The sequence below is a fragment of the Phycodurus eques genome, chromosome 10 (genome assembly GCF_024500275.1).
Source record: "Phycodurus eques isolate BA_2022a chromosome 10, UOR_Pequ_1.1, whole genome shotgun sequence".
Taxonomy (NCBI): domain Eukaryota; kingdom Metazoa; phylum Chordata; class Actinopteri; order Syngnathiformes; family Syngnathidae; genus Phycodurus; species Phycodurus eques.
Genome location: NC_084534.1, coordinates 22,697,224 through 22,712,495, shown reverse-complemented (window position 1 = coordinate 22,712,495; position 15,272 = coordinate 22,697,224). Strand labels below are relative to the sequence as shown.

Below are 15,272 nucleotides of genomic sequence, written 5' to 3'. Positions count from 1 at the left end.
GTTACATACAGTATATACTGTACTTTTAAGTGTGCACGCTGCGTGTGCATTTGAAGGCAGGGAAGACACGTCAGTTGCATAGGAGAACATGTTGCTGCAGATAAGATGGTCACATGACTCACGTCCAAGGCAAAAGAGGAAGTGGGGGGCAGAAAAGTGCCTCGCATGACTCTGCACATTGATCAAAATGGTGGACTTTTAGGTTTTTTGTCATATGTTAGCTTTTATTGGAAATTTCTTGTCATAAAATGGAACATGAGAATATGAGTGGGAATGCTTGTTTGTCTACAGTGCCCCTAAGAAAGTACTCACACCCCTTCACATTTTCCACATTTTGCTATGTTACACACTTATTATAAAGCAGATTTGAGTATAGTTTAAAAACAAAAACAAAAATCTCCATAAAATATCCCATAATGACAAAGTAAAAATATTTTCAGACAGTTGTGCACATTTAAACATAAGTACATAAGTATTCACACCGTTGTCTTAATATTTTGTTGAAGCACCTTTGGCAGCCATCACAGCCTCAAGTCTTCTTGGGTATGTCTCTATGAGCTTGGCACACTGTTTTGCGGCATTTCTCCCATTCTCCTCTGCAGATCCTCCCAAGGTCAGTTAGGTTGGATGGGCAGCGTTGGTGGACAGCCATTTTTAGGTCTTTCCGGAGATGTTCAATTGGATTCAAGTCCGGGCTGTGGCTGAGCCACTCGAGGACATTCACAGGCTGGTCCTGAAGCCACTCCTTTGTTATCTTGGCTGTGTTCTTCCATTTCCGAATAATCGAGACCACAGTAGTTTTCGGGACCTTCAATGCTGCTGAAATTATTTTGTACCCTTCCTCAGATTCATGCCTTGACACAATCCAGTCTCAGAGGTCTGCAGAAAATTCCTTAGACTTCATTGCTTGGTTTCTGGTCTGATATGCACTGCCAACTATGAGACCTTATACAGACACGTGTGGTCCATTCCAAATGATTTTAAATCAACTGAATTTACCATAGGTGGACTCCATTTAAGTTGTCGAAGCATCTGAAGGATGAGCAGTGGAAATCAGATGCACCTGAGTTTACGTTTGAGTGTCATAGCAAAGAGATTATGTTTGCATTTTTTTATAGATTTATACAAATGTCTGAAAATATGTTTTTACCTTGTCATTATGGGATATTTTATGTATTTTTAAAATATTTTTTTTTTTTTAGGAAAACTATACTCAATTAGCTGTACAAAAGGTCTGTAACAGCAAAATGTGGAAAACGTGAAAGGGTGAATACTTTCTGGTGGCACTCTATATGTACCCTGCGATTGGCCAGTGACCAGTCCAGGGCATACCAACCCTTCTCTTGCCAAAAGTCAGCTGGGATAGGTTCCGGCTCACCTACGACCCTAATGAGAACATACCTTTTTGAAAAAAAAAAAAAACTAAAATGGATGAATGAATGTGCCGTGTGATTAATTAGGCCTCACCTCTCTCGCCAAAAGTCAGCTGGGGTAGGTTCCAGCTCACCTGTGACTTTGATGGACAAGCGCTCAAGAAAATGGATGGGTGGATTCCAAAGGCAAAATAAAAGTTAGCTTTTGTGGCTAGCACTGCTAGCACTGGAATCTCACCTGATGGAATTATCTTAGCATACAATGAAAAAAAAAAAACACTATACATAAAAATCTAGGATGCATGATAAAATACGTTTTTGGTCACATGTTTGGCTTTAGTGGCTTCATGTTGTAGCCATGTGTTTCTTTGGTATATTAAGGAAACATCTATCAAAGGATATGTACTGTATGCAATGCGTCGCCATTTCAGATTCTCTCAAGTTTGTATCCGGGGTAGATCTGTTGCATCCAGGCTCAGTTCACATTTATCCAAGTCTCCATTTTGGACCTGGGTGTGGGACTCCCAGAGGTCCGCCCCATGGAAGTGGTTTCCTCCAGTGCAACTCTCGTCTTTCCGAGTTTCTTGGCTTACCGGCTCTTCCTCAGCTCTTCCTTCCTGGTCGTCTTCATCCTCTTTGGGGGCCTCGGAGGCTCCGTCCAGACTGGTGTCACTGAGGAAGGACTGCGGCGTCTGCGTGTCCTCTACGGACAGGGCGGCGGGCTCTGGGGGCGCATCGTCGTGCTCCTGGTCGGGGTCCTGATCCTTGCTGCAGTAGGCGTAGCGGTGGTTCATGTGCTGCGAGTACGAGCCCGAGTGCGAGAAGCGCTTGCCGCACTTGTCACATTGGTAGGGTTTCTCCCCCGAGTGGAGGCGGCTGTGCTCGATCAGGTGGTGTTTGTGCTTGAACGCCTTGTTGCATACTTTGCATTCGTACGGACGCTTGCCTGAAACAGACAAAAACACATGTTGTGTTCCATCTTTCGGGGGGGGGGGGGGGGGGGGGGGATTTAAAATCAACTTTCGTGTTCTCACCTGTGTGTTCGTATTTGTGTCTGAGCAAAGAGCTGCTTTTCTGGAAGGTTTTTTCACAGATGTCGCAAGCGTACAGACCCTCGTCTGTCTTTTTCAGCCTCTTGCGCCCTGGTCCAACGTCCCCCTCCAAGCCTTCATCCATAATTGAGAGGTAGTCTAGAGCTCCGCGGTTTAACACCTCCCCCTACAAGACCACAGGAACCATGGATCATTTAGAAGATCTTTTCAGGTCTTTAATCACTTCCGGGAGGGTGCCGAAAGGGGCCACTTCAGACACCTCCGTGGAGGAAGTCTTGGGGCAGACTTAGGACACGCTGGAGGTACTGAATGTCAACAGCTGGCCTGGGAGGGCCTCAGACACCCCCCCCCCCCCCCCCCCCCCCCTTCCCCCAATGAAGTTGACCAGATAGGAAAGTCTAGAACCTGTTTTGCATTGCCTTCCTGGCAAGGCATAACATAGCGCTGGCATTCATTTATTGTGCCTTTCTAGACAGAACGGGATGAGCGCATGTTTGCACAGCCATTGCGGCCTATCACAGTCAGATAATTACATGCATGGCAATGTAAGCACCTGTGTCTATAGGGCTGACAATTGATTTCAAAACAAAGGGCTTCCTGCTTCTGTTATACTGCTGGTACAGGGGGTCCTCGGTTTGACAGTTCCGTTCCTACGGTGGTGATGAAACTGAAATTTGTTCGTAAGTTGGAATGTACCGTAGTCTATCACTAATCCACACAGGCAGAGTGGGGAAGTCATAATTACAGTAAATGTTTTTATGAAAAACAGTTAAGCCATAAATATAACACAATCAGTTGACAAACTGTACTTCTTCTCAAGACAATCACGTGACCACTTATTCTTACACCGCTGCGCACACTAGTTCATCGTGTGCCATTTATAACTTTGCAACCTTGTACGTTGGGACTGCCGTAAACCGAGAACCTCCTGTACTACCCCCTGGGAATGCCTCAGGGTGGCCAGAGATAGGGAAGTATGGAGCGCTTTGCGCACTGCCTTCCCAAATCAGTGTATCAGAGGCGTAACAGTATTCGCCAGTGCCTTTGAGACAGAACTCACCGGAACGGAATGTTTCCATGTCCAAAGTTGGCATTCACTGCAGCTTTGCGGCTTCATGCATTCAGATACCATTGTATCCATTTGCGTCTGGGACAGTGACAATTGCTTACAACACAAAGGAGTGTGGGCAGTCAGTGTCATTAAACCTTTCACTGTCCCCTCTGTTGCGCCTCTGATTCTACATCGGAAGCCAGCAAATTCACAGGTCGACTTCAAACCAGCTGACTTCAACATCAGGTCCGGAATCGGTACCTTAATCACAGGTCTGCAAGCTGGGAAAAAGAAGGCTAGTGTGGAAGGGGCTTGGACAAAGAGTGTTGAGTGTTAACGTTCCCGCTATCCGATCTGTTACGCCTCTGATACGGCGTCAGAAGCCAGAAAATTCACAAGTCCACTTCAACACCTCTATCCTGCATCTGTACCTTACACACCAGTCAAGCAAAAACAAACTTAGGTGGACAGTATGGCTTGCCCGGCGGAGGAAAATGGATGAATCAAACTTCAAGAGAAATCATGCTTACCATCAGTGCTTGTCTCTCCTGGTGGAGCTTCTTCAATGTCGCCTCGGACTCAGCCTCCACCATGTAAGCCAAGGGCGAGAGAAATCCAGGGCTGATCGGTGACGGGCTGAAAGGAAGCGGTGCGATGCCGTCATGCCCTGCAAACCCCAAAGCAGACTGGCTGAAGAAGGGGAATCCGTTGTATAAGGAGCCTGGGAACACAGGAGCGCCATGTGCTCTGTAGATTGGGTGAGGATGTAAGGTTTGTTCTGAAGGTTGGTTGGGACTCTGCCGACTCAGCTGTTTGGTCCTGTCTTCCGTCCTCTCCCTTTTGGTGGCGCTGCCATTGACGTTTCTTTGGTCTGACTTCTGCTTGCGCACAGAAAGGTCCAGAGGCTCGTTCTGAGAGTGGTTATGAGGTGAGGAGAGTTCCGGGGGATGGCCGCAGCCAGGAGAACCCGAGGATGGGAGTCTTCTTCTGGTGTGAGGAGACGACAACTCAGAGCCATGGCTTGGGCTGCCCTTCTCCTGGCCAGAAGAGTCCAAGTGGTCGTGAGGGGAAGGCAGTGTGCCCGGTAGCTGCTGAGGTACAGAGGGCCACTTCTGCACTGGGGATTCATTTTCAGAGGCTCCGTTGGTTACGTCGTTAGTTTTGCTGATCCCCGACCTGGATAAGAATAAAGGCGGCGAGTGGTGGTCTTTGTTGTAAAGACCCTCAGGCATATCCACGGCTTCTCGGTTCATCTTACAGTGGTAGCGCTCGTGCTGTTGGAAAACCACCACATTGGGGAAAACTTGGGAGCACCAGCAACACGTAACACCGAGAGCCCCTCTCTCTCGCTCTCTTGACTTCTCTCTTAGAGGCCCCCTCTCCTGCGACACCTTCCTGTCGGGACCGCCTCCGTTCCTGTGGATGTCCTCGTACTTCCTCACCTCCCTGTGGAGCATCTCCTGCAGCATTTGCTCAAACTTGGAACCAGACTGGAGATAAGGCAGCAGGGTGGTCCCTTTCAAGATGCTGGCTCTCAGAGAAAGCTCTGCTGAGGGGTTGCAAAGGGAAGCCAGCTCTGACGTTCGGAAGCTGAAATCCTGCACTGAAAGCTGGGAAGGATCCTCCGGTCCATGGCCGGGAGGCCTGCTATTGTCTTGGACTTGCGACGCCAAAGGAGAGCCCTTGCTGTTCCTCTCCCGCCACGCAGATGGAGATCCTGAAAAGGAGTGCTGGTAGGAATTTTGGCTATGTCCGTTAAGCACACCACTCGTTCCTCCTGAACATCCGAGCGTTCCTCCGCTGCCGAGGCACTTTTTGCTGCTCAGGTGGGAGCTGTAGGAGCCCGAGTGAGAGAAACGTTTCTTGCAGTTGGCGCACTCATACGGTTTTTCTCCTGAAGGTAACACACAGAGAAGGAAAATTAATTAATAAAATTGTACTTTGAGGTTTTAACTTTCTTGCCCCATCATGTGCCTTACTCAATTCATCCATCCATCCATTTTCCGTATCCCTTATCCTCACTAGGGTCGCCGGTGTACTGGAGCCTATCCCAGCTGACTGTGGGCGAGAGGCAGGGTACACCCTGAACTGGTCGCCAGCCAATCGCAGGGCACATATTGACAAACAACCATTCGCACTCACATTCACACTTATGGACAATTTTGAGTCTTCAGTTAACCTACCATGCATGTTTTGGGAATGTGGGAGGAAACCGGAGTACCCGAAGAAAACCCACGCAGGCACGGGGAGAACATGCAAACTCCACACACGGGAGGCCGGATCTGAACCCGTGTCCTCAGAACTGTGAGACAGATGTGCTAACCAGTCAGTCACCGTGCCGCCTTATTCAATTCAATTTTATTTATAGAGTGCCAAATCACAACAGATGTTGTCTTAGGGCACTTTACACATGGAGCAGCACAAAGACCACACTCCTCACTCACTTATCAAGACAGGTCGCCATACTGGAAACTTAAATAAAAAAAATACAAAAATCATATTTGTTAAATCTGTCAGTTTGAAGATGTAATTAATTAAATAATGAATATATATATTTATATATATAAACATTAAATAATTATGAAATAAGTTAGTTGGGAGAGACTTCAGCTCAGCCTTGGACCTAACGAGGACAAGTGTAGAAAATTGACTGATGGATAGATACAATCGTAAGAATAATACTTCCTGTATTTTGAATAACATTGATTTTTTTCCCAGCCGACTTCCTGGTTGAAGTAAGCCATATGGAATATGGATGGGTGGATTCCAACCGCGCATCGGCCTCACAGTTCTGAGGACCGGGGTTCAAGTCCCGGCCTCGCCTGTGTGGAGTTTGCATGTTCTCCCTGTGCCTGCGTGGGCTTTCTCTGGGTACTCCGGTTTCCTCCCACATCTCAAAATAATGCATGGTAGGTTAATTGAAGACTAAATTGCCCGTAGGTGTGGATGTGAGTGCGAATGGTTGTTTGTTTATGTGTGCCCTGCGATTGGCTGGCGACCAGTTCAGGGTGTACCCCGCCTCCCGCCCGAAGATAGCTGGGATTGGCTCCAGCATGCCCGCAATTCTTCGGAGGATAAGCGGTTCAGAAAATGGATGGATGAAATTTTTCTCCAAAACATAATAATTCCTTCTCGCAATATTACAACTTTTTCCATACTATTTAGACAATTCTTGTAACATTTGTAATTTTACAATTATTTTTACTTTTCAGTGTGGTCCTAATCCAGTGGTGCTCCTTAAAGGTGAGCTTCGCTACCCATTTGATTGTTTTAATGTCCTACTGTTTTTGTGCTTTCATGACTACTAACACTGCTAAAAATATTACTTTAAACATTACCCGCATTACTGTATTTGTAAGTTACATGATGGCAGAGATTTTTATATTTGCATCATTTCTCATGGGCAGATGTATTTGAAAGGTTGCAACAGAGTGTGCTGTAGAGAGTTTGCTCCCTCTTATTAGTCTCACCACTGTGGATGCGGAGGTGCTCTTTGAGGTGGTGTTTGTACTTGAAGGCCTTTCCACACTGCAGACATTTGAACTTCCGTGTCTCAACGCCCTGATCCAAAGTGATGGCGCTCTACAAGGTTGACAGACAGGCGTTAGGAAACGGGATCTTCTTTATTTCCAGCCTTGTCATATTGCTCGTCGGATACTCACCTTATCATGTGCTTGGTGGTGAAGTGCCAGGTGTTGCTCCAATTGCGCCCTATGGGTGGCAGTGTATCCACAGAATGGACACGCCATGTGGCCCCGGCCCCTCTCCTGACAGTATTTGATGTGGTCCCTCAGCAAGGCGCCGTGCTGGTACGTCCTTTGGCAGAAGGGACAGGCTTGCAGTCTCCTCCTTGAATCTGGGGTACAACAAAATGAACAATTGAATGTGAATACGTAGCACTCAGTGTTGTGATGGTTTTTCACACGAGCCTACCTGCTCCCTCAGGTGAGTGGTGCTGAACTGCTGGGGACCACATGGCAGGCGGCAGCTCCTCGTGGGTCCCGCCGCCGCCCTGCAGACGGTGCACGGCGGCCGTGCCGTTGCGGCCGAAGTGGTCCAAAAGGCTGACGGAGGTCGAGGCCTTCCTCAGCTTGGCCAGGAACTCGTAATGGGCAAGGTCTTCCAAGTCAATGTGGGAATCTGAGCTCCTACCTAAATGGGTATGTAGAAAAACATACTAAACGTACCCCATTTTTACATGAGGATCAGTTTTGAAATCAGTGCATTATAATAAAAGACTAAAGAGACTACAAAGACGTAATCTTGTGAAAATAAAGTTTCCATTTTTTAAAGGGGAAAATGTCAAAATGCCCACACAACTATAACTGCAACAGTTTTTACATCTGACTTTAATTTGGGGCTTATTTTTAAAAAAATAAACACATTACGACCTTTTCTCGTAATTTTACAATTTTAACTAACCTTCTCAGAAGTGGAAAACTTTATTCTCCTAATTTTAAATAACATTTATTCCAAAAATTATGAGTTCATTTTTGTTGGAGTTTTTTTCTCATAAAATTTCCTTTTCTCATCATATTACTTCTTTATTCTTGCAATATTACAACTGTTCTGTAAAACTGTTTTCAAGTAATATTTTGACTCTTCTCTTACAATAACATTTTACTCATAAATTGTGACTTAATCCCTTAAATCTCAGAACTTTTTTTTATCGACGATTATGTCTTTATTCTAATAATATAACAACAACTTTATTTATTCTGCCTTTTTTCATGTAATATTCCAACTTTATCCATGTAAAATCAGGAATTTTACCAAGTAATATTACATCTTCATTCTTGTAACTTATTTGTATTACATAATCTCAGAAAAATAAGGATTTTTTTGGTAATACTACAAGCACTCATTTTTCCACAATTTTATGACTTTATTTTTGTAAAAGTGCAACAATTTTCTTGGATTACTATGACGTCATTCTTTTTTTTTTTTTTTTTTTTTTCCTTTTCAGTGTGGCTCAACTCATTTATATGTAAAGTCCTATTCACAGAGAAAGTAACTAAAAGCAAAGAAAGTAGGAAAGTATTGTTATACACATAGCTATACTGAAAATACCACAATGTGGTTGCGTCATATTACTCAAAACATGAAGCATATTTAGGTAGCCCCCTAAATCTGTTTGCTACTAATTACAGTACATTATTTTGTTTACAAATCCTACGAAATCCTGGAATGAGGGAAAATAGAAAACATGTCTTCATATGAACTCAAGATGCGGCTTATTATTTATGGATTTGCAAGATGTCTTCTGCTTGATCTGGCTGTCTGAATAACTTCTCAGGTCGGGAAAGCAGAAAATCAAAAACAAATTATGTCATGTCTCCACATTGTATCAGAAATGTTCCATCCATCTTTTTGTATAGCGCTTGTCCTCATCAGGATCACGGGTGAGCTGTAGTCTATCCTGGCCCGGTTGCCAGCCAATCAGGGTACATATAGATGAGACAAACAATCATTCACAACTGTGGACAGTTGAGAGTCTTCAATGCCAGCTGACTTTTGGCGAGAGAAGTGGGGAACACCTTGAACTGGTTGCTATCCAATAACAGGGCACATTTTCCCAAATAACCTCATATTCATGTAGAGGTGTGATGATTAATCGATTAACAGACAACTAATCGATTATCAGATTAATCAATAACGATTTTTAATAATCAATGAATCGTTTTGAGTCTTTATTTAACTTGACATTTATTATAATAATAATAAAGCAGGCTGATTATCTTTGTGTTTCATCAAAATAAGACATTTGCAAACATCTTTTACTTTGGAAAACAATTACCCACAATTTTGCCTGTTTTCTGACATGTCACGGACCAAACTGGTAACTGAATCAAAATCCATTTAAGTTTGTGCATTTTCTGCTTGGTCATTTTGAAATAATTTCCAGTTTTTGAATAAAGGGGTGGAAATCTTAAAAAGTTTTTTTTTTTTTTTTTAAATCCAATGAATCGTAAACATAATCGACAGATTAATCGATAAGAAAAAAAAAATTGTTAGTTCAGCCCTACATTCATGTTTTTGGAATGTGGGAGCAAGCCAGCGTACCCGGAGAAAGCCCAGAAAAGCACAGGGACAACATGCAATGCAAACTCCACACATGAGGGTCTGCGCCAGGATTTGAGCCCGTGACCTCTCAACTGTGAGGTAGATGTGCTCACTGTGCCAGATAGCTTACTTTGTTTATATGTTTTGTGTAAACATATTCATTAAGCTTGCAGTGAGTGTTGGTACTGCAGATGAATCTAAATCATTGACTTAAAAGACGTGGGAAAAAAAAACCAAGAACAGAAAAACATTCCTCCTTTTCTGTGTCCTTGGGAGCAGTGACATGCATCCCGAGAGGAGAAAGCCACACAAGTCCACGGAGGAGCGACGGCACCTCCTATCATCAACCTCCAGCCAGTCAGCTTCGCTCATAGCCCACTTAGGAGGATTTTTCAAATGTTTGCAGATGTTGGCAAATTTGGAGGTGTTTTTTTATGTGGCCTGGGGACCGAGCCCGTGCGGTCGGGCGTTGTAAAAACTCCGCCGTGCCTTTTTGCGGGGACAAGTCCAAAATCACACGAGCGGCCGGGCTAAGTGCCCGTTAAGTCGGCGGGCTGCATGATGCTTTCATCTCGTCTGAATTAAAAAGGGAAAGGCCTCGTCTCGCAGCAACGTCGGCTGCAAACGTCACCTCTTTGATGGGTGGAAATGGTGTGACTCCGCCTTTTGTCATGCTCTCGCGAGCATTTGATTCCGCACCGTACTGAAGAATAACACAGAGTACATTTCGACGAAAGTGTATTTGGACCACAATGCAATATAACGAGAACACAGTTGAAATAAAAGTGTAACTTTACTGGAAAAAAAAAGTGTATCAGTACAAAAATGAAGTCAGGATATTTTTATACATACAGGCTGAGATAATGTTTAGAATAAAGTGGTAATATTAACCGCTACAAGTTGTAACACTACAAAACTAAAGTTGCAATACAGTATTATGACCAAAAAAAAGTTATTTTTACAGGACTAAAGTAAATAACATTACGACAAAACGTTGGAATATTAGGAGGAAACTGTTTAGCTGCGTTAATTTGAGCACTTATAAGAGGATCATGTTTTTACCAATTCTTTGTTTAGAATATGACAAGAATATTACAATTATATTTGGAGAATATTACAAGAATAATGTAATATTACGATATTTCTAGAAAAAAAAATTATCTTCGTAATTTCTTTCTCCCTTAATATTAGGACTTTTCTTTAAAAATAAACAGTTTATTCTTTTAATATCAAAAACAATTCTCGCAATACTGTGATGTTTCATGAAAAAGAAAAAACACTTTTTTCCCTCATAATATTTGGACTTATTTTCCCTCATAAGATTACCACTTTTATTTAAATCATGAGACATTTTTGTTACATTGCCTTTAACTTTTAATTTTGTTGTTTTTTGAGGGGCCCCAATGTTTTTTTGTGTTATTCAGTAGTAAAATATAAATAACCATATCTGTTGTTTTTGGATTAATTTCCTAATTCCTGATTCAAACAGTGTAGTGGGCGTGGCTGGCAAATGCCAAACTTTTTTTCCCCCGAATAGGGCAGTTAATGGTGTTGAATTCTGCATAGCAACAACATCCTGTAATTATTTGAGGTAGTGTGTATATTCCTGCGTCTGCTAAATAGCAAAAAAAAATGAAGTTGTGAAGTTTTATAATGAATTCAAATTGGTGTTTTTTTTTGTGATTCATAACATTATTAATGGTCGAGAATTAGGAATTAAAAAGCGCATGTCGTTTACCACCATTAGGTTTGCTCTGTGAGTGTCTGCGACACTATTTACATACACACAGTACAAATCCACCCACTTGTCTGGATGGTGGCCCAGATAAAATCTTGTGTGATTTATTGTCAACTTACAGTGCATCCTCAGTGATCCCTGCTCCCCCTCCCTGTCGGGGGCAGAGGCGATGCCGCCGCCGTCGTCTGTGGCCTCGGATTCTGGCTCCACCTGGGCCCAGAATTTCCTGCCGCCGCCGCTCCCGGGACTGAGGCTGTGGGGCTGTGCAGAGAGGGCGGGGCTGCCGGGCTCCTCCGTGCCCTCGCTGGGAGTCCGACTCATCTTGTCCAGGCTCTCCTGGTAGTCCTGGGGCTCCAGGCTCCAGAGGCCCACCTCATCCTCTCCCTCGGACCCCAGTGAAGCCACTTGCTCTGCGTCCACTGTGAGAAGGAATCAGGAAGACATGAGGGGGAGTCATTATAGATGGCCGACCTATACACAAAAATAGTTAATAGTCACTGGTAAAAAGTCAATGAGACAATTCTTATTTGGATCATAAGAAATATCCTTTTTTTAAAATTATTAACAATTTATCCATTATTCAATGAGAGAAAAAAATAAAATACCTATTTTTATAGAAATTCATTTTTGTTTTAGGAAATATTTAAAAAAACCAGCAGCAACGAAAATGATGTGTAGGTTGGCATTTAGCACCTTGAGCAATCGATTTCAACATCAATGTGATAGAGAACCGAAACCAAACAGGGGAAACACACGCACACACACACACACACACAAATTCTGAAGTATACAACATTTTTCAATATGTAAAAAAAAACATTGTCATTTGTTTTCAGTTTAGTATTTTTATGTTGTTGGGTTGTGCTCTTTTCTTTTTTTTTTCGTGGTTTAAAATGTGCACCAGGAGGCAAAACACATGCATACATTTTTGGGGGCATAGGCACACAAAGGAGCCAGAACTGTACAAATGTGCGAACTAACAACTATTTTCTAAAGCTGTCCATGTAAAAGAACAACAACAAAAACCTTTAAAAAGTATTTACAGTGATTTTTCATCTTTACAATATAATTTAGGGATACATGTACAGTACACAACAAAGAATTATAACGTTCACTGACCACATTTGTAACCCCATAAAATGCATTTAATGAAAATCGAATCATATTTTTGTTCATATTTAATATTTGTCAAGCAATTAATTTTACTGTGCTTTAAAATAATATTCAGATTTTTATCAAATTGAGCACAACTGTTTGCCTTAAAACACAAGAATGACCGAAAATGCACCTAAACTGATGAACAAAGTAAATCATTCGCAATCCTGAAATGTCACCATAAGAAGGCAAGATCAATCGCGCTGCAAAGAAAACTATAATTTAAACTTGAATCGCATCCCCGTATGGCCAGACTGCTGCAGACGGGAAGAGACGCAGTACATTTTCCCATGGTGAAGACAATAAATGACAATCACAAACACATGCACGGGATTTCAACAGTTGGCTCTTGTTTCCGAGGCCTCCGTGTCGCTGATTTGATTGGCAATATCCAATCACGAGCCAGTAATCGCAGCTTAACTTGACTGAAATACACCCCAAGACAACGCTAAGCTACTGTCAGAAGGAGGGAGTCAACTGTTGATATTACATTTCATGTTACTTTAAAATAAACCTTCCTCCTTGGGCCAGAGAGTCGGTCCTTGTCGAAATCCGCCTAACGACAAGTGACCAGAAAAAGTAATATGAGCCATTCTCTAGCTAGCTAGCTTAGCTATTTTATTGTCATTTGTTAGCTTAACTCATTTAATAGCCACGCAGCAGAGGAAAACTCTACATAACTTATGCTAACATCTGAGGCTAAACTTACATCCTCCCCGACATACAAAGATCTTGATCTCTTAGTTGAAATATATCACGTCAACATACTTCTTTGACACCAATTACTACTTTCCGATTAGCCAGGCCTTTAGCACCATCCTCGAGTATCTTAGGCAGTGAATAGCTGAGGATAGAATCCACAGGGGAAAAAATAAGAGAATAACCAACTGTGAATAGGCCTATGTTAACTGTGTTAAGAATATAGATTTTTTGAAAACGTTTTTTTTAAATGCAAAAAGTAGAACCAGGCCTCGGGCTGACCTAAACCATGAAATGAAGGACAGGAAGAGGAAGTGGGGAAGGAAATTAAGGTAGCACACAAATCAGATTGATTGAAGTGAGAGCAACCTGTCCTAAAGAACTACAACAAAACAAATGTATGAAGACGCATACTAATTTACGTCAGATATTCTGGATGTCCCTGGATTTTGGATGCAGCATGTTTTTGGAGAAACTTCCTGCCTTTACCCTTTGGGCCTGCTTGGAAGCGGCCAGCTCGGAAGTCTCTCCATGTTAAAGCTAAGTGGTAAAGCTAGCCTGTTGACTTTTGCCCTCATTGGCAGTCATCTCAACTCTTGAGTCCACTCACAGAACACTGTGTCCAAGGAGGCTTTTTATAAAATAAAATTTAAAAAAAACACTTTATACACACACAATGCTCCGTTGTGTGTGTTTTAAATATATTAAGAAATTGCGCAAGCTTATTTAAAGGCAATCTCACATTAACTTCTGCTATTTAACCAAGCTGACATTATAGCTATGCCATATGCTATTGACAATGTAAAATATATGAATTTCTTCTAAGGTGTAGCAATTCAGTGGCAACATTACTGCAAACAAAGAATTTTTTTCTGGGCAAAGTGGGCTTAATTTTTCATTTAACCAAGCAGACATCAGACTGCTCATACGATACATGTGCTTCCAACAATGTGGATGACAGTTGTTGATGTGTATTTTATATTTAATACAGAGTAGTGATTTAGATGCAAATTACTGTGACTTTTACAAGCTTATTTCTGGTCAAACTGGTATTAATTTATTTAATCTAATGGGCATTATGTCTCCAACATATTATTTACACAGCTACTTCTGACAATTTCAAGTAATGTGCCAATGTGTATTTTATAATTAATCAGAATAGTGATTTATTGCAGGATTTATATGAACTATATTTTAAAATATTGTACTATATATTATATATGTACTGTAGGTGAATTTACATAATCTTATTTCTAGACTTTATACCGATCTGATCGGTTTGATTGGTATCGGCCGATAATTCGCATTTTTATGCTGATTGGCCGGTCGGCTTTCATGTCATAATTCGCTGATCCGGTCAATGACGTCATCAATTGGCTCCGCAAGACATTTGCTCTGCGTCGCCGTCGCGCATGAATCCAGAAGCTAGTTTATTTTTAGCCTTGTCACGTCTTGTGGCGTAGTACTGTAACTATCTGACGACCAATAAAGTTTGTTCAATCTTGTCAGAGAAAAAACACGTCGTCGGTGTGGGACTATTTTGCGGCGTCTCAGACAAACAACACGTAAATTATTTGCAGTCTGTGCACAACTGAAGTACGTCGTGGGAAACGTCATCTAAATGCTTCAACACGACAAATTTGATCAGGCACCTGAAGAATGTAAACGAGGAGAAGCATGCCGCATTCAAGCAACGCAGGGTGGTAAGAAAAAAAAAAAAGGAAAATCCAAACGGACGCAACCTCTGGACAACACCCGTCCATACAGGCGGGACAGTGAGAAAGTTAGAGTAAGCATGTTTTTAACAGTATTTGTTAAAGTAATTGAATTGAAATAAAGTAATTTGATTACAGTATGTTAGCCCACACTATTTTTGTCATGTTGTAATGTTGATTTGACCTGAACTTATGTCAGTGGCCAATCCTTGAATGCCCCAAAGAGGTCATTGATGTTTTAACTTTTGTCTACTATGCGAGACAATATTTGAAGATACTCAGTGTACAGTACACAAGTATATCCAATAAATGAACAAGTCGTGTAAATAGACACATTGCTCCATCTTGTGATCGGTTATCGATTTTTTTTTTTTTTTTTTTTTTTTTTTTAATTTGCTGACCGGTCCCAAAAATCCTGATCGTGTA

General features: G+C 42.1%; 1 protein-coding gene and 1 long non-coding RNA gene across 3 annotated transcripts in view; one reads left to right on the top strand and one right to left on the bottom strand.

Annotated features, from left to right (window-relative positions):
* The window catches only part of LOC133408651 (zinc finger E-box-binding homeobox 2-like), a 40,870-nt gene continuing 25,598 nt past the window's right edge, over positions 1–15,272 (bottom strand). For both annotated transcript variants that reach the window (XM_061687768.1, XM_061687769.1), the window contains exons 2-8: positions 11,397–11,696; positions 7,410–7,628; positions 7,139–7,332; positions 6,947–7,058; positions 4,007–5,370; positions 2,408–2,591; positions 1–2,319 (exon numbers count right to left, since the gene is read on the bottom strand). In XM_061687768.1, coding sequence (XP_061543752.1) covers positions 1,811–2,319; positions 2,408–2,591; positions 4,007–5,370; positions 6,947–7,058; positions 7,139–7,332; positions 7,410–7,628; positions 11,397–11,696 — 2,882 coding nt within the window. In that variant the 3' untranslated portion in view covers positions 1–1,810. The remainder of the gene's footprint in view (positions 2,320–2,407; positions 2,592–4,006; positions 5,371–6,946; positions 7,059–7,138; positions 7,333–7,409; positions 7,629–11,396; positions 11,697–15,272) is intronic.
* On the top strand, positions 6,694–12,060 carry LOC133408655 (uncharacterized). The gene is made up of 3 exons (XR_009769315.1): positions 6,694–7,337; positions 7,422–7,636; positions 11,399–12,060. It is a non-coding gene; the product is annotated as an uncharacterized LOC133408655 (long non-coding RNA).